The 16,924-nt window shown below is 36.1% G+C and overlaps 1 protein-coding gene across 1 annotated transcript in view; it reads left to right on the top strand.

The window, feature by feature from the left end:
* The window catches only part of LOC142344758 (uncharacterized), a 49,490-nt gene that overhangs the window by 2,385 nt on the left and 30,181 nt on the right, over nt 1-16,924 (top strand). The window contains exon 2 of the mRNA XM_075396663.1: nt 14,159-14,233. Within this exon, the coding sequence (XP_075252778.1) occupies nt 14,159-14,233 (75 nt within the window). The remainder of the gene's footprint in view (nt 1-14,158; nt 14,234-16,924) is intronic.

Genomic DNA, 16,924 nt, shown 5'->3' with positions numbered 1-16,924 from the left:
AAGAGGCATTTATAAGGTAAAATACTGATTTCTTGAGTTTTAGAATATTTTACATGGATATGACATATTCATTAAAAAAATTATTTCATAGTTTTATTGTCATCCATCTTTGGTGTTCCTGTAAATCAGTCCTTTTTGTCCAACTAGAATTAGAATAAAATTTTTCATTGTTGTAGAGAGCAAAAGGGATTTCTGTTTCATCACATCCGGTTGATTAAATTTGTATTCACATTTCAGTTTTCCTTTAAATTCAATTCTGTCTAAAAAGCTCACTAAAATTCGGTGGATTAATTAATTTTTTCGTTCGCCCTTCAATTTTAAAACTGTGATAGAAAGGAGTATTCTGCCGCGAAATCGAAGCAAAATAATTCAGTTAATATCCACAACACTTGTAGGAGCCATTTGAGACAACAAATCCAATCCCAACTTGTAAAATTGACCGTTGCACTACAAATTTCCAAAAAATATTCTAGGAGAAAATCATATGGCGGAATCAGCAAAAAAATGCCGCTTCATATTGACACTTATTGGGTAAAACCTACCGCAATCAACTGGTACATAAGAATTATTCAATGAAAACTAGTTCATCCTGCCAAAGAAAACTTACGTTTGGAAACATTGCTCAATAAACCAACAACAAGCGTAATCTATAAAGCAAAAACCAACATACGAGGAGCAACTTTTTCAACAATCAGCAAAATTTATATTCCTTAGAAATGTCCAACTAAAAGTAGACTCGCAAAATCGATGCAATAGGATAAACAAAATCGGAATTATACGTGGCAATATGAAGTACGAAATATGCGACAAAAAGCCAACGGTATCACTGTACCTCTCCATTGGCAAAAAACTTAGTTTTCAGCAGTAAGCACCGTAGCTTGAAATTGAAGGATGAACGACAAAAGTTATTCAAAAACAATGGAAGAATCGTTCAGAAAATGGAAACATCACTTATGATTGGTATTCCTCATTAGTCTAAGGCAGCAAAAAGGTGAAAATTTCTATGGCAGCTCAGGAACAATCTGACAATTGCAGACTCGGGGATGAAGAGGATTTCATAATACGAGATATCTTTGTCACCAATATGATTCAATTTGATACACAAAAATAACTATTTCTGGAAACAGTTACCCTTACAGCTTTTAAAAAGCTACTCGTATGGAAATGGGGAAAAAAGAATCAGATATTAATAAATCAAAAGTTGACAAGCAACCAAACTTTCAATATGGTAAGTAATTTCCCAAAAAGGAATTGCAACACGAATTACAACCAAAAACGCCAAAACATCAATTGCGATTGAAATGTCTATTAACAGAATAGAAGTACAAACAATTGTCCAAAATGAGGTCGAAGGAGGAACAACAAACATAAACAATTTTGCACCGCCCTAAAAAAACAACTGCAACAGTTGTGAAATCGCCAATCGCTTTGCATGTATCAGTCAAAAACCGAAAAAGCAACAACAGACCCAACCCCGACCATCAGAACTTAATATAATCCGAGAAACTCTAAAAGATGATGATGAACAAAATATTTACTACACTAATAGCTTTAATCGCTTGCACAATCAGTTTTCGATTTGTTGTGCGAAATGTCAGATAAAGACTCTTTGGCGACAAAAACTAGTGAACTGGACACAAAAGAACCTCGGAATGCACTGAGGCAGCTTGCAATTATATTAGGCACAGCAATGATAGACTAAAAATAGTTTTCAGTGTTATCAGCAAGAGGCTCTAAAACACATTGTAAGAAACCCCAAAAATCATCGAGGATTCGGACAACTGAGGAAAAAGAACTGAAAATTTTTTCTAGTGAATCGATAGTGACTGAAAAATTACAGACTTCAATCGAATTTAACAACTAAAACACAAAATAAATTTCTGACATTAGTCGAGCACGGTCACAAGAATATTGTGCGGAGAGATCCAATGTCGTATCGCACTTCAGTCTCAAAGTCGTCAAGGTCTTATAAAATAAACAATTGGTATCTTTTTTCCAGGAGCAGTTTTACTAACCGGTTTATCAAAGACACGCAGCGAAATAGTTTTCTTGTCGAAATCATTCTGCTAAACATCAGAAATGTGGAAAAATGGAAACATACATCTATTAATCTACAACTCAAAGTCCCAAAAGAAATGAAAAGTCTGCAGAGAAATTATCAAAAAATGTTCAGGTTCGCTTTAAAAAATTCTTTTTTTTCAGATCAATTGTAACAACTTTGAAAAAGACCGCTCACTGAAAATATCATGAGGTTCATAAGTATTTATAAAGCGATTCATAAATATAAGTACCAAAAAACAATTATGGAAACGCTTTTTGATTCGCTATCACAACATTTTTTTAAAACCAAAAACGATCAAAACACATACTTTACGACAATCGATATAAAAAGTGCTTAAAGTCGACTGCAACTCCACTCAGACACATCTAGACACTGTAATTTTAAAACTATCTGCGGAGAACTGACCTAAAGATATCGTTTGAAAAAGGGAGTTGTTCGTCTAGCTGATATCCCTGCAGAATTTTAACACAATTTTATTCCCTTGAAACGAAAACACTAAATTTTTTGTCCATACCACCACCGAAAACCCTGAGAAAGCTTAAACCGTATCTGGAATCAGTTTATTAGAAATTTAATTATAATGTTGCAGTAAAACGTTATGCATATAAATCGTGATTAGACGCTGTGTTAAAACAACAGAATAAAATTGAGTGGAAAGCAAAGGAAATTGCTTCGCAACTTCTAAACAATACCATAGAAAAACATAGTAATAAAGAACGTGATTTACAGGGTACAGTCTGGCAGATTGACATCTTTAAACATTTACTATACGGCACGTTTTTCATAGTCAACCATGCCATCGAGCACTTCTTTCAATTCTCAAAGAACATAGTTCTAGCAGGTCATACAACAGCCGACTATCTCGTTGGGGAGAGAGTCCTTCAAAATAGTTTCACAACAGAGAATCTTGCTGGAATAGAAATGGGACTTATATATCATATCCTTAAATCCGTTCGAAAGAGTATAAAAAAATCTCTTTAAAAGATTTTTTAAATGTCAATTCTCGACAACAGGGAAATGAGCTATCGCAATAAAATCTGAACAGTGGATTGCCTCAAAAATTTCAATTTTTGCTGCAAGTAATTCTTTCGCCCAGCTAATGCCGCACTTATTTATTCATAATACTCAAAATGAATTGATACAGTTGCGTCGTAAACTTTAATAGCAATTCAAAAAGTTGACTCTGCACCTCATAAGCAATTATCTGTCAATAACATTCATTCATCGAATAGCACAGAAATCGCACTGCAAAAGCTGCAAGCTCGAAAATGTGAAATATTAACTGAATAGTGTCGCACATTTGATACTAAATCAAGTGATCGCGAAGTGACTCAAAAAGCTAGCTCGTTTTTCATTAATTAATAACATCAATGCCACAAAATGACAGAAAGTAATCTAGACAGCTGTTATGAGTTTGAAACTCTGATATTGCGACGTTTGGTAAACGTGAAGAAAAAAACACCGAAGCGGCAGCATACGCCAAAAAAAGACCTGCCAAAACAAGTGAGAAAACACTCGATCAAAAAATTGCCAGTCATTTTGTTCCAGAAAACACTGGAACAAAGATTTGTTAGTCACTTTGTTCTAGAAAACACTGAAACAAAAAAGTTGCTAGTCATTAACAGAGGGCAAAAACAATCCGATGAAAGATACAACACCTACGTTTAATTGGCAATAATAGCCACGCAAATCAAATGAGTGGTATGTGTTTGATGCTAGTTCTAACTTTCCTACTGAAAGGCACTTCAGGCCGATCAGCGAAGCAACAACAGTTTAGATTTACAATAGAAAGCTTAAATCATTGCTAAATTCACCGTGATACTTCTAAACAATAGGTAATATCATTTATACTATATAACCGATCAAAAATTACTAATTTTCTGAACTCTTACTATTTATTTTTGCATTCCTCCAGAATTTGTTGGAAAAGGGAGAAATGTTATATGGATATTACATATTCAAACTTTTTTTGCTTCATTATTTCTGAGTCATTGTTGTATTTGGTGTTCAGATAAAGCGTTAAGGAACGTGATTTACAGGGTATAGTCTGGCCGATTGACATTTTTAAATAACTCCTATATGGCACGCATTTTATAGCCAACCATACCATCGAGCACTTCTTTCAATTCTCAAAGAACATAATTCTAGCAGGTCATACAACAGCCTACTATCTCGTTGGGAAGAGAGTCCTTCAAAATAGTTTTACAACAGAGAATCTTGATGGAGTAGAATTAGGACTTACATATTATATCCTGAAAACCGTTCGAAAGAGTAGAAAAAAATATCTTTTAAAAATTTTTTATGTGTCAATTTTCTTAAGCTGCTTTAATCAATAACACAGAGACCTAAAACCGTTTCGAAATCAATCAAAACCCTATCATGCATGGTGTAACACGAATTACAACACATAATTTATTCAAGTTATTTCGGTCCACAATGGACAACAAAGAAACGAGCTATCTCATTAAAATCTCAACAGTGGATTTTGTCATACAGATTTCGTTAATATACTCGAAATGAATTTGCGGTGCCAATTTAAAAGTTTTGTCTTTTCAAAATTGATGGCTATTTCGCGGAGCGAATTCACTATTATTTTTGTATTTTGAAAATCGGATTTTCTGAGTTATAATTATGAGTGCTATTAGCGCTGCTCAATTAGCTTTAATTTCTAAGCTGATACTTGGCCTAGTGAAATGAGGCTTATTCTATTATTGGGAAATTGAGTAATTCGCGGGGCAAATTTCGGATTGAAAGAGATGCAACTAAACCTGAATTCAGATTCGACAAGAATGATTAAATTAAGATTAGCGCACTGTGATCAGCAATTTGATCTTATAAAATAAACAAGTTGCGGCAAACACAATAGCTAGACAGTATGAACGGACAATTATTCAGGAAAATGTGTAAACAATTTAGCAAGCATGAAATGATGAAGATTTGATTTCCAAACAGGAAGTGAACAAATAAGAACAAAAAATTGATGAAATTGAACTAAGTTAAATAACTAAAATTGAAAGGATTTGGTACTCCCAAATCGATAGCCCCATCCAAACTAATTCATACTATATCACATTTCCCCCTCGACAAAAATAAACAACGAAGTTGTTTATCAAGAAATTAATAACATATTTGCTGGTTACTATAAATAATACTGTAATGTTCATGAAAGTTTTTAATCAGATTCATTTTCATAGGTCTTTTCCGCCTCATCAACTATCAATGATGTTTCTGGCCCTTCATAATTTGGGGAAATACAGTATTAGGTCGGGTATGTTTGTACCGGTGAAAAGGGCGTACTGTATAATCAGACTCAACATTTTGATTTTTGGCTTCAGTTTTTTGAATTGTAGAGACAATTGATTTGTTCTGTATCTGAGTTTTCTTTATTAACTGTCGTCGTTTTTGACGCGAAGGTGCCAAAGATGATGACGTGGTCGGCGGACATGTTTGAGTGGAAGCGACGGACTCTTCAGAATCTGTTATCGACGGGGAGGATCTTTTCGTTTTCTGTGTTGTTTGGAAAGATTCAGTAGCTTTAGTTGCTGCTTTTCTCTTCGGTCGCGTTTGTGGCCCCGCAATTACGATAGACGTAAGCGAAAGCTCCATTGGCGGCGCAAAATTAGTTACACTTTTAGTTGGTGGCTGTGGTGGTGCGGGTACTAAAGTTTTCTTTGGTTTAACTCGCATTCGTACTCGCAGCGCTCTTGTCACGTTTGAGTGGATTGACGAAACTGCGCTGACGTCATCTGCGATTTTCTTATGGTTCATCATTCTGCTGCCCTCCAACTTTTTTCTCGCATCTCTGGCATGCTGGTTAATTAAGTCCTCTGTAATCTTTCCTGACGGTATTTTCGGTCTCCTGTTGACATACATTTGTAAATCAGTTTGACGCTCTGCCTTCGTGCCAAATTTGGCCAAGTCAGAGTTTCTAATCGCAACCTCTCGTTTGCCCGGTTCTTTGATTACCGATGATTTAGGCGCCAGAAACTCGTGAGACCATCAAGGCTTTTCTTTGATCTTTTGCTTTTGGTCTTCTTCTTTGCGAGTTTTACTGTAAGTGAGGCCTCCGTTCTTGGCCCTGCTACACCAACATCCGGATGAGGGATTACATGAGATTCCTTATCAGGATCTGCCTTGCTCCGTTGGACCGCGTCTTTGCTTAACCTGTCTTTACTCTGTTTCAGCTCGATGTCACTTCTTGCTTCTGTTTCCCAATTGTCTTCCGAGATTAGCTCTTCCCAACGGACTGTCTCCATGTCTAAATAATTATTCAAAATACGTTAATATATCGGACTACTAGAATCAGGCTTAGTTGAAATTTTACTTAATGGAGTGTTCGCATTTCTTCCAAATTGTGCTTCAAATGGCGATATATTTATAGTCTTTTGGCGGCATATACGTAGTTGGTAAAAAATAGAGTTTGTCGATGCTTTCATATCAAATTGATTTCGAGCCGCCGTGTTAATACCAGCTAAGCAAATCTTGGTTGTTTGAATTAGCTTTTCAACAAGTCCAATTGCTCTGTGTTCGTGTATTGAAGCTTCAATTAAGTGTATATTGTTTTGATTACAAAATGCTTTAATTTGTTGACCAGTTTGGCGCAGCGCTCGGTCTAATCTAATAGAACGAGGTATTCCGTGTAGCAAAACATATTCTGGAAGAAATTTCAAAAAATTATTTGCATTTGCTCTATCAAAAACCTTTGCAGTCGGAAATTTAGAAAATCGATCTATACGTGCAAGAAAGTAGACTTCTTGATTCTTTTCATTAAAGATTGGTCCACCAAAATCAATTTGAATTTCTTCATTTGGTACTTTGCATAATTTTAGGGTGCCCATTTGCTAGAGGGAAAAGAGAACTTTAAATTTTTACCAATTTTGACACAAGGGTTGCATTTTGTCGTTTTTGTGATGATATTACGATGCATGTACGGCCACCATGCATGTATATAGGTCATCAGTCGGCTGCGAATTAACTGTAGTGGTGTCTGTATTTGGCGTCGATGGTGTTGCTGGCACTGCGGGAGCTGTCGATGGGCCGGCTTCGTCTGCACACCTTACTTTAGATGGTGTTGAATGCTTCACTTGCATGAGGGTTTCGTCGTCTGAGTTTGACATCATCAATGCGTTCTAAAATTTACTGGCAATTCTTTGAAAATTATTTAAATTTTTGTTCGACTGATTTTTTGAGTGATTTAACGCAAAAAGCGAGTGTGGAATGTTTGCTGTCTCAATTTGGGTGTTAGAATTTAAGTTATTTGTTGCTAATTTGCCAATTGTATTATCATTTTCCGTAATCGCAGAGTATTCTCGATTTCGCGGTGCAAGTTCACTGCTTAATTTGTTATTGGAATGCAGAGTTTTTGAGGCTTGCTGTAGAAGCGGATTTCGCGCCGCACAATCACTGTAATTCTCCGCTTTTAATAAAAAGTGATTCGCGCTGCGTTTTATCACGTCCAAGTTAGCAACTATGAATTGCTCATCATAAGCAGATATGTTAAAAGCTTTTTGCTGTGGGTTGCGTGAGATATAGTCAATAAGTCCCATTTTTGATCCGGGTAGGTGATCGATCGTAAAGTCAAAAGGTAATAATCTATCGACCCAACGTGTTAGTCAACTATTATAAGATTTGTTAGCTCTATTTTCTCTCATGATCGATAGCAAAGCTCTGTGATCAGTAATTACAGTGAAAAGTTTACCATAAAGATAGTACGTGAAGTGTCCGATGAACCAAACAACACCTAATAATTCAAGCTCAGTAATGCTATACCGATCTTCTACAGAAAATTGTGATTCAAAAGCTACGGTGTGCCAACCGTTTGGAGTTCTTTGCTCTAATGCACAACCCAAACCTGTACGTGACGCATCGCATTTTATACTTGTTTCTAGATGGGGGTTAAAATGTTTATTTTCCGTTGTTTAAGCGATCTTCTTTTTATCAGCTTGAATTGTTATTCATGTTCGTCTGGCTAAATAAATTTTGTATTTTTCTTAAGAATGGGCCTGAGTGGAAAACACAATTGCGATATATTGGGGATAAATTTTTCCCAGAAGAAAAACTGATCGCATAAAAGATCACAGTTTTTTGAAATTTGAAGGTGACGATAATTTTTTGATTGCATCAGTTTCACTTGATAATGGTGTTATGCCTGTTTGAGTGATGCTGTGCACGAGCCATTCGATTTTATCTTTTGCAAAATGGCATTTTGCAAGATTGATTCGAAGATTTTCTTGGTCTAATTTTATTAAGCATTTTTGTACGAGGTCGAGATGTTTTTCGATTTTGCCTCTACTTACTATCAATATATCGTTTAGAAAACTTAATGTATTGGTGAGGCCAGCGATTGTACAACCAATTGCTTTTTGAAAATCGGCTGGCATTTCCGCTAATCCGTAAAATTTTGTTTTGAAACGATAAGTCCGGTCATATCTCCGCTTACTAAATTAAAGTTACAATGGCGGGCCGTATCGCTATGTAAATTTAATTGACTATAAGCATACTGCAAATCAAGTGTCCTAAAGTAAGCTGTTTCTTGCGGTGCAGTTGACAGTGTTTGTGAGATCGTTTGAATTAGCGAGTCGATATTGGGCATCTGGTACTTGTTTTCATGAATAGCTTTGTTCAAGATTTTGGAGTCTAAACCTATTTTGATTGATTGATATTTTTTGACTGTTATAACTATTGGAGATATGAAAAACTGGTAAGAACAGTTTGTTAATTTGTCGAAATGTCCTTCATTTAACAATTTTTTGAGTTCAATTTTTACTTTTGGTTGAAGATGGATTGGTACTTTTCTCCCTTTTTGGTGCGTGACACGATAATTTCTGTGAAATTTTGAATTAACTGTATGATGTTTCGATTTTCCTATTCTTGAGATCAGTTCCGGAAATTCTTTTACCAGTGATTTTTTTATTGCACAAGGAGTTTCGATGTTGTTTATATGTATGTTCGAGCAAGGTTTTTGTGAAATTGTTATCCCCAATTGATCAAAAAGATCACGTCCAAGAATGGGTCTAAAACCGTCTGCAACTACCGTGATTTTTGCTCTTTTCAATTTTCCAATCATTGCAACGAACTAGCGTTTTTAATGTTCCTAATATTTCGACTAAATCATTAGAAAAAGATTTCAGTTTGAGCGGTTTTTTCTCCGACCATTGTGATTGCGCACAATTAAACATTATTTTCTTTGGCAAGTGACATATTGATAATAGTGCAACCACTACCAGAATTGAGGAGCAAATGACACTCTGTGGGTTCAATTGTTATCGTCATGTATTGAAGTTCAATAGGTGGTGTGTTAATACTTTCTACCATTGCGACGTAATTATCGTCTGAAGAATCGTAGTCAGAATTAAATTGGTCATCATAGTTTATATAATTGACATTTTGATTCTCCGAATGTATGTTTTGTTCTGTAGTTTTTGCACTTTCTACATTAGTGATGCGATTATCTTGACGAGAGGTTCGTGTATTATTTAATTTTTTCCGACATACCTTTGCGAAGTGTTTGAGTAGACCACAATGATTGCATTTCTTACCCAGTGCAGGGAAAACCTGAAGTTGTGTTGTGGTCCAAATTTGGCCACATCCTCTACACTGACCAATCGCTGCTCGATTGACTGCTACTCTGCCTGATTGATTTCCGCGTGCATTCGCGCCGCGAAATCTAATGAAAGGTTGTTTTGCAATGATTTCACTGCCAGTTGCGCTGTTTTTGTTGTTGTTGGATGAGATTCGTTGTTGATTTTAATGACCCATCTCCATATTTACAGCTATACTGAGGGCTCTTTCTGGGTTGACTGCGTCACGGTTGAGTTTACGTTAAATATCATCATCCAACATATTCGTGATGAAGATGTCTCTGATTATCAGCTCTTCTCGATTTTCGGAGTCACAATTTTCTGCCAATTCATTCTAAACACTGTAGAATTGTTCTAGAGTTTCACCCTTTTTCTGCTTCCTGGAGAAAACACAGAGCGATCAAAGGTGATATTTCTGGGACGAATGAAAGCTATTCCCATCTTCTCCCAGAGTTTGATGGTAGTGAGATCGTAGATGTTATCATGCGGGAATTTTGTGTTAGAAGATGTCTTCCCTCTGTTCCAATACTGAGATGCAGAACACAAACACATTTTTGGTCTCATAGATGCCACGGTTGTTCTCCACACAAAACGCCTACCTCCGTTATTTTTTGGCATTTCGATTCCCATTGAAGCTTTAGTTGACTGTTCCTGATTTGTCGGTCTCTCTCCGTATCTTCGATGGCCAATTCATATTTCGGCTCAACAGGTAGTCGAAAAATTTGTTGGTTTTGGTTGGAGAAGTGTATCCAACGTGATGTTCTCTCGTGCAAGGATTGCAAGTTTTACTTGAATGCGCCACTTCTCCCAGCGTATTGAGGGATCTGAAGTAGGCCGTTCCCAAAATGGCTCTATTGACAGTGGTGTCTTCCGAGATTCGCAAGCTGACTGCGCCATGTCATACAGATTTCCTTACTGTACTCAGATTGAATTTGCGGTGCCAGTTTAGGAGTTTTGTCTTCACAAAATTGTTGGCTATTTCGCGGAGTGAATTCACTATTAATTTTGTATTTTGAAAATAGGTTCTTCTGAGTTGTAATTATGAGTGCTATTAGCGCTGCTAAATTAGCTTTAATTTCCAAGCTGACACTTTGCTGAGCGAAATGAGGCTTTTTCTAATATTGGGAAATTGAGTAATTCGCAGGGCGAATTTCGGATTGAAAGAGAGGCAACCAAACTTGAATTCAGATTCGACAAGAATGATTAAATTAAGACTAACAGAATGTGATCAGCAATTTGATCATACTAAAAAGTACAAGTTGAGGGAAACGGAATAGCTAGACAGTATGAACAAACACTTATTCAGGAAAATATGTAAACAAGCATGAATTGATGAAGATTTGATTTCCAAACGGGAAATGAACAAATAAGAACAGAAAACTGATGAAATTGAACTAGATTATATAACAAATTAAAAGGATTTGGTACTCCCAAATCGATAGCCCCATCCATACGAATTCATACTATATCACAGATTGCCTCAAAAATCTTAATTTTAGCTGCAATTAATACTTTCGCCCAGCTAATGCCGCACTTAACTAATTATCTTTCTCAAAATGAACCGATAAAGTTGCGTCGTAAACTTTATTAGCAATTCAAAAAGTTACTTCACCTCAAAAGCAATTATCTGTCATCAGCATTCATTCATCTAATAGCACAGAAATCGCACTACAAAAACTGCAAGCCCGAAAATGTGAACAATTAAGTATTTATTGCACTACATTTGTACCAAAATCAAGTGCTTGCGAAAAAACTCAAATAAATACCTCTTTTTTTACTGACAATTAACAATATCAATATCAAAAACGGACGAAAAAAATCTAGATGTCTGGTATGAGTTAGAGACTCTGATATTGCTAAATTCGGTGCATGTGAAGAAAGAAAGTCCCCGAATCGGCAGTATACGCCAAACGAAGACGTGCCAAAACAAGTGAGAAAACACTCGATCAAAAATTGCTGCTCATTTTGTTTTAGAAAACAAAACAAAAAATTGCTAGTCGTTAACTGAGAGCAATAACAATCCAATGAATGACACTACGTTTATTGACACCTACGTTTAATGGGCAAAAATAGCCAAAGAGGCCGAAGAGCGAAGTAACGACAGTTAAGATTTACAATCGAAAATTTAAATCATTACAAAACTCACTTTCATACTTCTAAACACTAGATAATATCATCTATACAATATGACCGATGAATAATTACTAATTTTCTGAACTTTTTTTTTATTTTTTTATTCGTCTAAAATTTGTTAGAAAAGGGGGAAATATTATATGAATATGATATATTCATAATTTATTTGGTTCATTATTCCATTGTCTTCGTTATATTTGGTGTGATTATAATTCACTTCATTTTGTTTTCACCTAGACAGGTGGCAATTTTGTTCATTGTTGTGAAAAGCAGATGGGCGGCAAATTATTTATACATACCTTTAACAGATTTCTGTTTCATCACTTCTGTTTGATCAAATTTGATTTCCCATTTCAATTTGATTTTAAACTTCATTCGGCCAAAAAAGCTCTCCAAATTCATTGTAATAATCAAATTTGTCAATGCCTTTTTGTCTTGACTACTGAAAAATAAAGGGGTCCTTCGCGCCGTGAAAACCAATCAAAGCAATTCGGTAATTTTGTGCAACAATTGCAGGAGGCATTTCAGACGCAAAATTTATCTCAAATTGGAAAAATTGACGTTTGCAAAACAAATTTTCGAAGTATATTCTAAGAGAATATCACAGAAACGAATGTTCTGAATTGCTTTGTGATGATAAGTTTTTTAGATTAGCAATCAACTTTCAATTGTTGATAGAAGTTGAATAGATTTACAGTCGAAGAACATATTGCGATACGATTACTAACAACAGCAGAGACCACCTAAGGGTCAGTCTGTGTGAAAAATTGATCGAATTTCCTTTAAGTAAAAGTTAGTCCTGACTTTTGTAATAAATACCAATGATCTTTAGTGATACACGGTTGTTCATTTTCATATGAACAAAATTTTTATATTAAGAAAAATTTTTTAACAGAATTAATTTTCGTGATAAACAGTTTCAAGATTGTAGTGACATCTTTCAAAGAAAATGCACTGTCCTTGAAAATTACACTGTCTGCAATAGAAGCCGCACGCTTTTAAGACTCTTTCAGATCTTTTAGGATGTGCCGTTTTTTCAGATTCTTTGAAAGTAGCTGGTTTCCGAAAGTCTCTAGGGTGGCCCATTTTCTAAGCACCTTGCAAGCCAAAAAATTTGGAAGGCTCGGTTCAATTGTGAACTATGCAGCTGAGTTGCTGGCACACAATAAAAATGCCTCCCGGACTCGAGTCTCAGAATTTTTCCATGCTGAAGCAGCGCGCTCAGGCCTATGTCTCCACTTAAGAAATGAGTTAAAAGTCTAGTAGGGGGGTCATAATCGACTATAATTACACTGTCGAGCTTTCTAGTTAAAGTTAATACCTTTTCATGGGTTTTCACGTCTTTTCGAAATTTTTATTTTTTTCTTCAGTTTCTGTACATACAGAAGCAGAACTGGAGCAAGACTAAATAGCTTTGCACCAAAGCAGTCTAACTTACGAAACAGTTGCAAAACTGCCAAAAGCCTCAAATTTTCTGTCAAATCTTAAGATAAAGAGTTATGGCAGCTTGAGTACATTACCACATTACATGATGCAATGAAACCTGCCAGCTTAAGTGTATTGGGTTTAGTCACATTAGCCATGACAAAAATTCGGCGTTATGCAGATTGTTTTTCCTTCTGAAAAATTGCATTTAAAATTTTAATCGCAAAAAAGCAGAACTGTGAAAAGACCAATGATGGGCCCAGGAAAAGACTTCTACTCGAGCTTTGTCTTTTCATAAGTATCTAATTAGACCTGGACATTTCAAGAGTTAAAAATTTAATTCAGTTTTGAAAAATTGCATCTCCAGAATATTTTGAGTTTCTTTATGCGCAGTTTTTCTTGATTATGATTTTATTGATGTCGCTTAATTCGCCCTGGCTAAACTTGTGTAGGCTAGTCCTGTATAGTCTTAGAATTTCTCATACCCCAAAAAGAAGTCTGACCATAATACTCATAGTCTGAGTCTGAGCATAGTTTGCAGGCAATTAAGCAAGCTAACGCATTTATTTTCCATGAAATAAATTTTACTCAAGAATCAGACTGGTTAGTGTGAATTGTGAATTGAACACAGTATTGGACATCCTAAAAAACAGAATGTCTGTAGACTGATTAAGCGCTGATTTACTCTGCTATCAACCTCCGAGTTCTATATTTTTGCATACATTCACTACGCAAACTTCCCTCATATTAAAGCTTTTCTAAGCTCTTCAAGATTTCAAAACTTTTAAGATTTTATGATTTTCCACTCTGTTCTTTTTGTGTGTGAATTGAACAATTTTTCCGGGTATCATTAATATTAGCTCGCTTTGTTCTCCGAAAATTTGGGAATTCTGATTCAATGTTGATTTAAAGAAACTTTGCCATGAATACTCTTTCTTCATAGCTGTCTGTTTTTCAGCCAACGGTGCACGACTCTCTTGCTCACAGGATGGGAACATGACTTACCAAATTGAGTACGAATCAGTGCCAGAAAGTGAGTCGTTTGCATTACTATTATACACGAAAAATAACCCTAATTAATTTCAATTGTATTTTTCTAGAAGCACAAAATAATGGAATATTTTCAGGAAAAAATTGCAAATAATTTAATCCGCAAGAACTCTGCGTTCATTTTCAAAAAACTGCAGCTAAAACCACACACATACTAAATCTATATATATTAATTTGTATAAACAAACTACAGCAGGCAGTTTACACGCTAGCCCTATATATAGTGCACGTTACTATGTATTAACATCTCTGCTGCAACTCAGTTGTTGTTAAAATAACCGCGTGTACATTTCAAAAGGCCGAATGTCTGCACTGCCAGAAGTTAAAATGCCAGAAGTTTTTAGGTGGCCAAAAAAAGAATTTAACTTTCGTTGACTTTCGTCATTTTAAAACGTGCGCGTTTCGTGTCTTAAGCATGGTTACGTGACTCTGCAGAAGTCACTTCAAAATTCTAACTTAATATCTCGAAGCGAATCGCAGTTCTCGATAAACGGCAGAAGTTCTCAGTGACTTCAAGCAGAGTCATGTAACTATTACTCGGACTGAACGGCAAGTCAATATCAGTACTCGGCACGTCAAACTGCAAGTCTTATATCAGTACTGATTCAGAGCTATGATCATGTCATTTTTTACACTTGTCAGTATAATTGGCCTAGACGTGCAAGTCTAAATGCAAGCCTTGGCCTAGACGTGCACGTCTAAATGCAAGCCTTGGCCTAGACGTGCAAGTCTAAATGCAAGCCTTGGCCTAGACGTGCAAGTCTAAATGCAAGTCTTGGCCTAGACGTGCAAGTCTAAATGCAGGTCACGGCCAAGACTTGGCACGTCTAAAGAACGTCCAAAATAGGTCCCAAAAACGTCAAAAATAGCCGAAAAAAAAACGTCAGAGATGGCCGAAAAAGCGTCCAAAATAGGTCCAAAAACCGTCAAAAATAGCCAAAAAAAACGTCAGAAATTGACTAAAAACCGTCAAAAATAGCCGAAAAAACGTCAGAAATGGCCAAAAAAACGTTCAAAATGGGTCCCGAAAACGCCTAAAAAAGCCGGGAAAACGCCACAAAAAGCCTCAACTCAGTCTAAAAGCTCAGAGGAAATCGTGGTCTGTCAACACTCAATTGGCCGCAAGCGACCAAAAAATACAAAAACACCGACAAAATCAAAGAAACAAAAAGTTATTAACGAACGAGCACTGAGAATGAGCCATTTTTTCGGGGTACAGAGTCTAAAATTATGGATATTTCCGAAAATACTGAGTCAATCGGAACCAGACCTAGCTCAATAGAACCGCCTTGAAATAAGCTTTACAGCCATGTATATGTTTTTTTATTTTGATCAGTGGTTCCCGAAAGACCGACCTATGAGCAGGGGCAAGCTGATTCCAGTCAACCCATGTTACCTTGAGCTCGTATGTAAATTTTTTTTGTGAAATTAGTACGCAACTAATTGAGACCTATCAATTTAGTTAGCACACATAATGAGCTCACTCATATCAAAATTTAGCGCAAAATATTTGCTCAACAAAAGTTATTAACGAACGCGCACTGAGCATGAGCCATTTTTTCAGGGTACAGGGTGTGTGAAGTGATAATTCTTTCCCAAATTGCTGAAACAATATTGACCAGACCTACCTCACTAGAAAGGTCTTAAAAAAGCTTTAAAACCATATATATGACTTTTTAATTTGATCAGTGGTTCGCGAAAGACCGAACTATGAGCAAAGGGCAAGTTGACCCCAGTCGACCAATGTTACCTTGAGCTTGTTCGTGAGTTTTTCGTGAAATTAGATTGCAACTAGTTGAGACCCATCAATTTAGTTAGCTCATTTAATGAGCTCACCCATATCAAAGTTTGAGCCCAAATCTTTTACTCAAAAAAAGTTATTAACGAACGAGCAGTGAGCATGAGCCATTTTTCCGGGGTGCGGAGTCTGAAATTATAAATAATTGCTAAAATACTGAACCAATCGGGACCAGACCTAGCTCACTAGAACTGCCTTGAATAATGCTTTAGAACCATGTATATGACTTTTTAATTTGATCAGTGGTTCGCGAAAGACCGAACTATGAGCAGGGGGCAAGCTGACCCCAGTCGACCGATGTTAACTTGAGACATTCGTGAAATTTTTCGTGAAGTTAGTACGCAACTAGTTGAGACCTATTAATTTAGTTAGCACACATAATGAGCTCAGTTAAATCAAAATTTGAGCCCAAAACATTCACTCAATAAAAAGTTATTAACGAACGAGCACTGAGCATGAGCCATTTTTTCGAAGTACAGAGTCTGGACTCATAAAAAATTCTGCAAAATACTGAACCAATCGGGAGCAGACCTAGCTCACTAGAACGGCCTTAAAAAAAAGCTTTACAACCATATATATGACTTTTTAATTTGATCAGTGGTTCGCGAAAGACCGACCTATAAGCAAGGGGCAAGTTGACCCCAGTCGACCAATGTTACCTTGAGCTCGTATGTAAATTTTTTTGTGAAATTAGTACGCAACTAGTTGAGACCTATCGATTTAGTTAGCACACATAATGAGCTCACTCATATCAAAATTTGATCCCAAAATATTTGCTCAACAAAAAGTCATTAACAAACGAGCACTGAGAATGAGCCATCTTTTCAGGGTATAGAGTGTGAAGTCATAAATATATCCCAAAATACTGAATCAATA

Source organism: Convolutriloba macropyga, chromosome 1 (assembly GCF_964194025.1).
Source record: "Convolutriloba macropyga chromosome 1, txConMacr16.3, whole genome shotgun sequence".
NCBI lineage: Eukaryota > Metazoa > Xenacoelomorpha > Acoela > Convolutidae > Convolutriloba > Convolutriloba macropyga.
This window is presented reverse-complemented; position numbering and strand designations above follow the sequence as displayed.